At 39.9% G+C, this 10,925-nt stretch overlaps 1 protein-coding gene across 5 annotated transcripts in view; it reads right to left on the bottom strand.

Annotated features, from left to right (window-relative positions):
* Positions 1-10,925, bottom strand: part of ano1a (anoctamin 1, calcium activated chloride channel a) — a 52,039-nt gene that overhangs the window by 22,305 nt on the left and 18,809 nt on the right. For all 5 annotated transcript variants that reach the window (XM_031744101.2, XM_039600519.1, XM_039600455.1 and 2 more), the window contains 4 exons: positions 8,310-8,364; positions 7,985-8,036; positions 5,079-5,134; positions 4,588-4,629 (listed from right to left, as the gene is read on the bottom strand). In XM_031744101.2, coding sequence (XP_031599961.1) covers positions 4,588-4,629; positions 5,079-5,134; positions 7,985-8,036; positions 8,310-8,364 — 205 coding nt within the window. The remainder of the gene's footprint in view (positions 1-4,587; positions 4,630-5,078; positions 5,135-7,984; positions 8,037-8,309; positions 8,365-10,925) is intronic.

Genomic DNA, 10,925 nt, shown 5'->3' with positions numbered 1-10,925 from the left:
GCAACTCCACAGACATTGATTAAACCTACCTAATAACACAAACACACATGCAATGAAGATCAGCTTGTTATCTTTCATCAGTGTTAAAAGTGTGTCAATTTAGCAGACGCTTGTTATCAAATGCTGAATTTACCCAATGCTGACAGTTAACTCTCTAGGTTACAGGACAACATTTTAGTTTTTGTGAAAAAAAACAAAAAACAAAAAAAAAAAACAGGATTCTGTTGACCAACCAGTGATCAGGCAATAAATTTAGTTGTTAATATAGTAAATTGGGAGATGCTTTCTGCCTGACTGATGCAGCACAAGTAATTTACTGTATGAGGGAAATTCTATTTTTGTGATAATATTTTGAACATGCATTTCTGTTGTCCTGTCAACTTAGTGGGTTAATAGCTGATATGCAAATTAGTTGATGGTTCTTAGATTAATGAAAGGTGATTGAATTCTACCACAAGTGAATGGGATGTGTTGGAGTTTGTTAGAATGGAGACTCTAAAACACTGAGTTTCCTGTTGTGATGTGCGAGTGAATCCTGCACCCAGATACACAACTCTGAATACATGAGAACAAACTTCTTTTGTGAAATGCATGACAACATGTCACACGTTTTATGATGACGGGAAAAAGGAAAACTGAATAACATGGGTCTGTGGCCTAAATGAGTGAAGAGCACAGACATAGGGATTAAATTCATAGCTAATAAGACATGAGGCTTATGTTGTGTGTTGTGCGGCTGATGGTTGGGTTGGAGTTTATCTAGCTGATGATTTTTCTTTTGTTGTGAAGTTGAGCCTGCCAATTAGTATGATGGTATGATAAACCATGCTAATGGTATGATTTACCCTCCTGAGATGAGGAGCATGTGTCATGACTGAACGAGGCCTTTTTATTTTGATACTTTCACAGTGCACTGAAAGTTTTGTTTGATGATCTCTGTTTGAGCAGATCTGCACGATTAGAACAGAAGCGCTATACAACGCGTCGTCGAGAAAATTGTTGCAATTGAGTTTCTCCACATTAAAATGGGCTCAGGAGAAAGTCACTTATCTGGGACAATTAGAAAATAAGTTCCTGTCCAAAAGGATTCAACGAGAAAATCCAGTCTAAATTCTTTTCTTTTGGAATGACGTCATTTTGCTAAGAGTGGAAACTAAATGCAACGATAGGTTCCACTATCAGCAAAGAAAGAATGAATGCATGAATGAATGAGTGGAAGAGAGAAAAAGAAAAAAAACTGACTGACTGGTAAAAGCTGACAGAAGCTGACAGACATCACTGTGCGAATTTAACCCCTGCCTGACAAAGGTGCAGATGAATCTATGTGTGTTTCTTTTTACAAGGAGCAGGAAGATGATAGCAACATCCGAGGTTGCGTGACGATTTAACCTTTTAAATGCCACTTTCTGTGTCTGTGCATCTATCAGGGGTGTTATTCACTACCTTGTGTTGCTCACAGAGGTAACTGTGAGAAAGTGTGTATACACATGCGCAGCGCTAACATTTCTACAGCATTACAGTTCTTTATATGAGTTGATCATGTGATTTATATCAGGACAGCTGGTTGATGTTTTCTACTACATGATTTTTGGGTTCATGTATGAAGAAACCTGTGTTTACAGGTTGTGGGTTGGTGATGCTGTTACACTGTGTTGTTGGGAAAATGTTAAAGGTTACTTTGACGATGTGAATAACATGCGAGACATTTCCTGTGTTGAAACTAGTGTCACTTCTTTCCACAGCTATAGATGGCTAACTTTATGGTCTTTTTACAGCACCTCTGGAACCTGTCAATTTGTGCCTGACCTCCAGGATTGTCCATGTGTGTTGCTAATGTTTGTTTTTCTAAGAGTGCATGTAGAGGATTCAGCAGAGACAGACAAGTAACATGGGAAAGCAAATAAGAGATGCAGTGTTTATGGAATAGTTTAATATGGGGCTCATTAGCTGGCCACTACTGAGCTCCTAGTGTTAAATACATGGAGTGACTTTGCTTAAGGGAAGTCACCGATTACATTAATGCTAACTGAGCACATGGGATGATCCATGTCTGAGGCAAATTATGCCAATAATTGTAGTCTACTGATTTGAGAAAACCTGCACATGATACTTGTCCTGTTGATGCTGAATGCTTTATTACTCTTATTATACAATTTTCTTTCAGACAGGAATCTGGTTTTGATGAGTTGACTCATGGGAGTGTCCATGCGTCAAGAGGAGGGGTCCAGAATTAACATTAAACAATGTTTTCTATGATTTTTGCAGTACTTTGTGTGATTAACAGTTCATTTACGGGTATTAAACCTATGCAAAGTGGTGCATCCATGTTCAGATGAGGCTTTGATGGTCCATAAATGAAGCTCACTGAACTAAAGAATGTGGTTTGATGATGGTTGACATGCTTTCCAAATAGAAGTTTTTCCTCCTAGCAAGGAAATACAGGTGCAGCAGTCAGAGTATTGCTGAAAGGAATCTCCTGAGAAATCTTCTGAGGCCCAGTGAGAAGCAACCCATTCCAGGCATAGCTGACAGTCCAGGCAGTGGTTGAGGTCAAAGGTCAAGCTTTTTGGGGCCCACCATGGGATCAGATTCCTGAGCCACAGCAAGGACCATGAAGCTGCGTTGGAATGAGAGCTGTGCCAAGGGGGCTTTCCAGAGGCCAACAGAGGAGATTGTGGACGACAGACGGGCACCTGAAGGATGAGGGGAGCGTGCCAAGCTCCATCGACAACGCAGGGGGAGTCCAAGGATGGCATCATGATTCTGTGAAAAGCACAGGAACCAGAAGCTATGGTGGTGATGACAGCAGTTTCCTATGAACATCACCTAATGCTGTGTCACTGTACTGTGCATACGATGGCACACTGAAAACTGCTGGGACCATAACAGCAGTAAGATAACTGGATCCAGTACCCTTTTCACAGAGGGTTTTTCCTGTAGAGGATGGACAATGGAGGAGTCATAAATATCCCCCACAGTACAGAGGCCTGAAGTGAGGTGATGGGGGTTGGCAGAGGCCGTAAAACTAGAGTGCTGAAGAGGTCTGCAGCTTTCACGATAGCTGAGACCCATGTTGACAAACAACAAACTCAACTGGTATGTTTGACTGTCTATTCTACATACATTTGGACTCTGGTCCTATGGACAGTGATGGGAACAACTGGAAGAGACATTTATGACGCCCTGCAGAACTTAAACCGCTCAGCAGAGAGATGTGCGATTTGCATGTCTTGCGGAGGAGCACAACCAAGCTGGAGTGTTTTGAAAATGTTAATTTCTTATTTTGACCATTAACAATTCATTGGTTCACTTGTAGGATGCAGTTTACCATTGAATGAGATCAATGAGAACTTGGATAACTGCTAATATATTTGTCAAACTGTGTACATTGACATATGCTGAGTATAAAAATGTTTGCATTGACACTGTCAGACATGAGGTATTCATAACTGGGTACTTTTCTAGCATAATTGTCAAAAGGGGGGAAATGTTAGGTTTTTGTATTGTTGATTGTCATTTATGCTTAGAAATATTTACTCATATATGCTTAAGAAGTATATAATCATTTGTAGATTGAAAGAATGTCTCATCCTAGGAGGTCTATAACAACTCTGGGTAGCATGAAGAGGAGAGTGCGTTCACTCCTCTTCAGAGTGTTCCGGCATAGATCACACACCTCCTAGGAGAGGTCGTATCTTCTCCTGCTGATATATGGTATAGCAAACACACGTATATCTGTTTGAGTGTAAGAGCCTTTTGTTCAGATGTACCGCTAGACTCCTGGCACCAGCTTTGGGGAGTCACATCACTCTCTCTCTCACACACACACACACACACACACACACACACACACACACACACGGTATTCTTTGTTCACATGTATACCTATGTAAGAGGTCATATGTTAATGAACCTATGCATATTCATGTAACCACAATAAAAGAGCAGTGTTACGGGAGAGTGGACGAGAGCAACTGGGGTCAAGCGAAGGAACGGCGCCTGTCCAGTTCTCTCCCGTGCACGTGAAACATAAAGAACTTGCCTACTTGTGTCTTGCTTGCTATGTAATTACATTGTCTTCAACGTTCCAGCGAATAGGTTCAAGCTACAAACCTATCAGGGGTCTAATGGTACGTCTTTCACCATCTTACAATGCTGTGATTGGAGCCATTCCCCAACTGTGAATGGTACTCATGGCCATTGACCAAGTGTCATTTATGTACAATCATCAGAGGAAGAGGAAACCTGCAGTCAGCTGAGACTGAAGAAGTCACCTGGATGAGTAACAAAACGTTTCTCCCACTGAAAACGCTACGTCCAGATGAACAGGATCAACCTTTTGTGATTTCCTTACCTAGAAGATACATGATAGTTAATTCAGTATCTGTAATGCTAAATAGACTAGTTATTATGTAGTGCTTTTCTACTCTACTTGAGCTTCCAAACTCCATTGTCAGTTAAAAATAGGGTGTAAGAGCACAATTTTGTCATCAGTCAATTTAGGTTGAAAATAAGTGAGATTTTTTTTTAATAGACTATGTTTTGGTGTAATACTGTTACAAATAAGTATTTGAATTCTCTACTTACCTTCCTGTCATTAGGTTCTGCATTCACCCCTACAATGTCTCCCTGTAACACACAGGTTTCATATTCAGTATTATACACATTTCCGCTGTATAAAAGCTTCCCTAGTTGGCTTTAGGTTAAAATTTAGAAAAGGAATATTTGTAAAAATAACAACAATAATACATTTTATTTACATTTTACAAGCAATTAAACAACAAAATCACAGCAGATATAAAATAAAACAGTAGAAAGACACCATGGAATTAAAAGTCAATACATCATGAACTAAAAACACACACAGCGCTTTACACAACTTGTACATTCACCAAGTCACAAGTTTCTTTTTTTTAATAAAAAAAGAAACAAACAAAAAAAAACACAAGCTACTGTACAAGCAGCTTAGTATTTGTAGATTTTCAGAAACCCACTGAACTGTAATCATTATCTTGGTGTATAAACATCAGCCTTCTCAGTCAAACATGGGAGAGATAGCCCAAAAGTGTGATACTCACATCATGGAGGGGATAAGCAGATGTGTACACACCATTGGCTAGCAGACTGGTGAGCCCTGTATGAAGACATATTTAACAGAATTATAATTCAGAAACACACACACACACACACACACACACACACACACACGTAACATCAGTTACTCACGCTCTGTCACCTTGTTGTATACTTAAATGCAGAAAAGAGTGCATGATCAACCATTAGTTCATTATCTGAAGCCCTTGATTTGCATCGAGTATAATGTAACAATCAGCTCTTATCATCAACACATTTAGTAAATCGCTCATAAATAAAAGCCAGTGCAAAGCTGCTGTCCTACAGAGTTTCTGTATTTTGTACAGTTGTGCAATACTTGTACTTTCTTAGCAGATCACTGCCACTTTTGCCGATAATAACAGTGCCGGTGGTCACAGTTTTATTATCATTTGTTGTGCAAATCTGACTTTCCTGTGAGTTATGTGCAGTGTTGGGGAGTAATGGAATACATGTACCGGTGTTACGTATTTAAAATACAAAATATGAGTAACTGTATTCTGTTACAGTTACCGTTTAAAAAGGTGGTATTCAAAATACAGTTACTTTGTTGAAATAAAGGTATTACATGGGGGTCTTTTCCTGTTTCATATGTTAGGCTCACTATTTTTGGTAATTCCACGCTGGTGGAAACCCAAACTAAACATGCATTAAGAGGTTCTAATGCCTGTGTGCCAATCTCGCGGCCCATGTCATCTCTACTTGCAGCCGCATAATGACGTGACGAAATAATTTTGAAAATTATTGTTCAAAAAATGATTTAATATGAAGGCAATAGGCAGAGTGTTACAGACATAGCCCTAAATAATGTAGCCTCATGCGCAGTGTAGCAGAGTTGTAAGTAAGCCATTAAGACTCGACTGTACACTGTGTTCGTGTTTTCCTCCAAAACAATAAGTTCCGTTGGAGCAGCCTTTCAACACCTCTTTCTGTGTCTCGCTAGCAAAGTTGACCCAGACAACAAAGTAAAGGTAGTTTTTGGTTACGAGCCCGACACGGAACCCAACGTATTAGCCAGAGGTGCCTTTACTACGGTTCGGAGCCCTGGATCTGTTTTGTATACACGCGGAATAGTTTTCTATACAAGATCGCTGCAAAAAGTGCAGCCTTACCTAATGTCCACCCTACTGTTACTCATTTTATATTAAGATTTAAAAATCTAGTTGGTATTGGTATGGTGAGTAACCTTCAGTAATAGTAATAAATGGTAAATGGACTGATTCTTATATAGCGCTTTTCTACTCTCCCGGAGTACTCAAAGCGCTCTATACAACATGCCTCATTCACCCATTCACACCCACTCATACAAGCACTTCTAAACTCAAGTGCAACGTGAACTACATTCATACACATTCATACTCGGGCAACTCGGGGTTAGTATCTTGCCCAAGGATCGAACCACCAACCTTCCAATCAGTAGCTGATCTGCTCTACCACCTGAGCCACAGCCACCCCTAAATCACACAGTAACAGTGCATTTATGTAGCTGTAAAAAGCATGATAATATATTAAGTAAAGTATTCAGAATACATTACTCTCATTGAGTAGCGTAACGGAATACGTTACAAAATACATTTTGGGGCATGTATTCTGTAATCTGTAGTGGAATACATTTTAAAAGTAACCTTCCCAACACTGGTTATGTGACTATCACCTACATTTTATATTCTTAATTTAAGTGGGCTCGCTCGGCCCACTTCGGAGGTGGGGTGCCCTCGGCCTCTCGGCCTGGGGCTCGGTCACTCAGGCACAGCTGGCTGCCAGCGGAGCTCACGGGCACGTCACTGCAACCCCCCCCTGGCTTCTGCTCCGCGGCTGCTGAGTGACCCCTCACCTGGGACGCTCCTCAGCGCTTTCTGGGATAGTGGCGCGGCTGCCCCTCTGTTGGTCTTCCTTGGTCTCTTGTGTTCTGGGGGCCTCTGGATGTCTGGAGTTTTGATCTCCTCCATACCTGCTTCATGCCCTGGAGGACGGGGTTGTGGCTCCCCACACCCTCTACCAGATCATTACATGAAGGAACCTTTTAAATACAAGCGCGCTCATGCTCACAGGTGTACACACGGGTGCTCACACACACACACAAACTACACCTTTTTTGGCTCCTACCTCAAAGCACACTGTGCGCTGTCGATCTTACGTGCTGCACAATAATGTTTAATATTTAGTATTTACTGTTATATTCCCATATATCATCGTGATGTAGTTTATTCTATTGCTCTTGTTTTCTTCTGCTTGTTTTCTTTTTTCTTTCTCAACAGGTGATCCAGGTGATTGATATATGTATTTTTTTGTCTGCTTATTTTGTTGTTTTTTGTTTTTTTGCCCTTTATCCCCGTACCTCTTCTCCGCTGTTTTTTCCTCCCCTCTTTCTTTCTCCCTTTTGTTTTCCTCATTCAAGTCTGTCCCGTATCTAGCAAGTGAAAATAAAAAAAACAAAACAAAAAAAACAATAAAAGGTGAATCAAATAGACCATTACGGCAAGGCTGGGATGGTCCATTTGATAAAGTAATTCCATTGGGCATCTTTCTTCGCCTTTAGACAATAATTTTGATGGCAAAAGAACCAAACGGGACAAAAAAAAAAAAAAAAAAAAAAAAAAAAAATTGTTTTACTGTGTTAGGCTGTTTTTTTCGTGTTAGAATAAAGGAGTTTTTTTCAGTACAATTCTGTTTCTCACACAGTCAAAAATCCTCTATGGGAATATTGACGTACATCTAATATTTTAGCTATTGTACTGATATGGTTAAAATGGACATGATGGTGAATTCTATATGTGTCAAGACCACTCTCGACCTGTGGAACTAATCAAAGAGAGACTAAGATTAATTGCACATTGATTCATTCCTAGTATCAGAAAGGCAGATGTCTTACCCAAGGGATATTTGGGTTTCATGCATTTTGTCCTCTTCAGCACCTCATAGACCTGACCATTAAACAACAAAAAAGAAAACTGTAGCAATAATGCAGTTTCTATCTTTGAGGATGAGGAGCTGAACATTTAACAGAGACAAAAATTAGGCACAGAGGAAAACAAAGCAGGGAACTCCGATTCATGAAGTGTTTTGGTTAAATGCCAGCCACTCTCTTGTTGTACAGAATTAAAATAGGAAACCTTATAATCATATGCCAAACAATGGTTTCTTTATTTTGACATGTAATTGAATCAGTATATCCATCTACTAAAACAAATACTTACTATGGAGCTCCGAGTCTTGCTGTCAAAGAACTTGTTCTTGTCAGAGAGATCAAATCTGATAAAAAAAAAAAAAAAAAAAGATAGATTAGTTACAGATGCAAAGAAAGAGTTATGGTATGTTTTTGAAATGTTCTCTTTTTCACTATGTAGTCTATATAATAGATGCAGGAAAGAAAAACAGAGGAAGTCTGAATTGAGTGAATCCGTTACAATTCCTATATTAGACAGGAATTCCACAAATCTATTGCTCTTGTTACCTGGATAAGAAATGCCAGAAATGCTTTTTAAGATACATTTTGTAATCTAAAACTAGGAAAGTTGCTTAGGTTAGAGTGATTTCAGAGCTGAACATTAAGTAATAGAGAAAATGCGGAGGGATATCTCTTGCAAGCTATTAGTCAGAGCTGCAAATATAGCTACTCACTGCCCACTCTCTCCTCCATACATCCCCATCTCCACATCTCCATACATGTCATTTCTGGGAGTTCTCTTTCATTGTGCTGACAAAATATATGTCTGCTTTAGACTAGCTTTATTTGTTTCGGTGGGGTAAAGAAAATTGATGATGATCACTATACGCACCTGATCATGATGAAAACGTAAGCTTCAGCTTTCCTGTTATAAAGTTGTAAAGTTGCCAGTCCAACTTCAGTTCAGTTTAGAAAAACAACATGAAATATCAAAGTCTATCCTGTTAATTTTTTTTATCTCTGAATCCAGATTTGTGCAGTTATCTTCTCTCTGGTGTTTAATACTAAAACTGATAGTAATGTTCTTGTTTCCTTCGAAGAGCACTCAGAATCCATGAAAAGATATTACCTCTCTGTCAGCTAACATTTGTCATTTTTTCAACTATTTAATGTTTTTGAATGAATGCACTACATCGAGCTTCCTTTCTTTATTATCCACATTTCAAAGGTGTTTAAAATTAACACACAACTGACATCAAACACAATTAGCATTTGTTTAAAATTAGTTTTTGATCTCCTGATAAATCTAAAACCGACATTTTCATTTTGTATCACCTCTGTTTCAATCTACAGCAGGTACTGAAAATTATTATTTAACACTTGTTCAGCAACATCCTTATAGCTTCTTGTTTTAATGCTATTTGCTACTGAGTATAAAGTGGGTTTCTAAAGCACTTCTGCTACCTGCAACTGATGAGATGAGCTCTGTGTAGGCTGTCTTTATTCTCTCTAGGCTCTTTCTAGAGAGCAATGAAGATACTTGAATTTATTCACTTGGGGCAGAAATTCATTCCCAACCTGGAGGTGGCACTGCAACCTTTTCCAACTGAGAACCATGGCCTTAGACTCAGAAGTTCCAATCCACATCCTAATAGCTCTACTATTGGCTGCAAAAACCCCAGAGTAACCTAAATGCTTCATGAAGCCAACAGAATCACACCAACTAGAAAAAGCTGGGATTAGATACAGAGACCACTGAATCCAGCATCCTCAACCCCTTAGCTGAGCCTAGAAATTCTATCCATAAATTATGACTAAAACTGGTGACAAAGACCAGTGATGGTGCAGTCCAGTACCTTCAGCGAACAAGCCTTACTCTTTGCCAGCAGTACAAAACCAAGGTCCCACAATGGTTGCACTGGGACCAAATAGCCAAAAACATTGAGCCCAGAACCCCATATTCCCAAAGCACCCTATAGTGTACATCTCAAGGGATGCATTTGAAAACATTCTTGAAGTGCACAAAACATATGAAGACTGGCTGGACAACCTTCCATGTATCCTTGAATAGCCTTAAGTGTTCCACGACTGGGACAAAAGCTACATTTTTCTTCTGAATCCAAGATTTGACTAATGGGGAGACGTTCTTCTCTAGTATCCTTAAATAGATCTCCTCAGGGAATCTGAGGACTGTGACATCCCTGAAGTTAGAACACACCATCCGTTCCCCTTTTTTAAAAGGGTGGACCACCACAATTCAGACAATCCAAGGGAAATGTCACTGATTTCCAAGAGACTTGTCAACCAGGATAACCCCCAACATTTAAAGCATTTTTTAACCATCCCAGTGATCTCAGCTGCCCCCTCGTTTCCAGACTACCTTCTCTACAGCAGACATGTCTGCCAGAATTACTTTGAACCAAACAAAAGCCTTTCAGAAATCACTAAGGTTTTGTTTCGGTTGGTACCTAACAGGTGCGTCCAGAATCCCAAAAGCCAACAAAGCTCAACAGGACTGCTTTAACCTGACAGCATCTTTCATTTCTGGTGTCCACCATGTAGTTCATGTGCTGCTGCTACAACAAGTAGCAGTTACCAAATAATGAAAGATTTGTGCAGCCTCCTCAGCAAAAAGGCTGTGAAATGAGGTTGAGGTTTCTCAGCCATAAGCTCAGGCTCCTTCCACACCAGAGAGGTGGCACTCCATTTGCCTAAAGGAGCTGTATATTAGATCACCAAGACTACCGCTTTCAACTGCACACCAATCCACAAAGTACAGGATCTGTAGGTCTTCACCTATATAAGCAGAGCCCAGCCAGGCCCTACGGGTTAAGGCCTCAATGCTTTCAAATGAATTGGCTCTAGGGTGGTGCCCTGGGCAAGGTTTGAATCCTTGTTGAATATATCGTCACTGAGTTTGGAAACT

The sequence above is a fragment of the Oreochromis aureus genome, linkage group 1 (genome assembly GCF_013358895.1).
Source record: "Oreochromis aureus strain Israel breed Guangdong linkage group 1, ZZ_aureus, whole genome shotgun sequence".
Taxonomy (NCBI): Eukaryota; Metazoa; Chordata; class Actinopteri; order Cichliformes; family Cichlidae; genus Oreochromis; species Oreochromis aureus.
The sequence above is the reverse complement of the archived record's forward strand: the minus strand, read 5'-3'. Positions and strand labels throughout refer to the sequence as shown.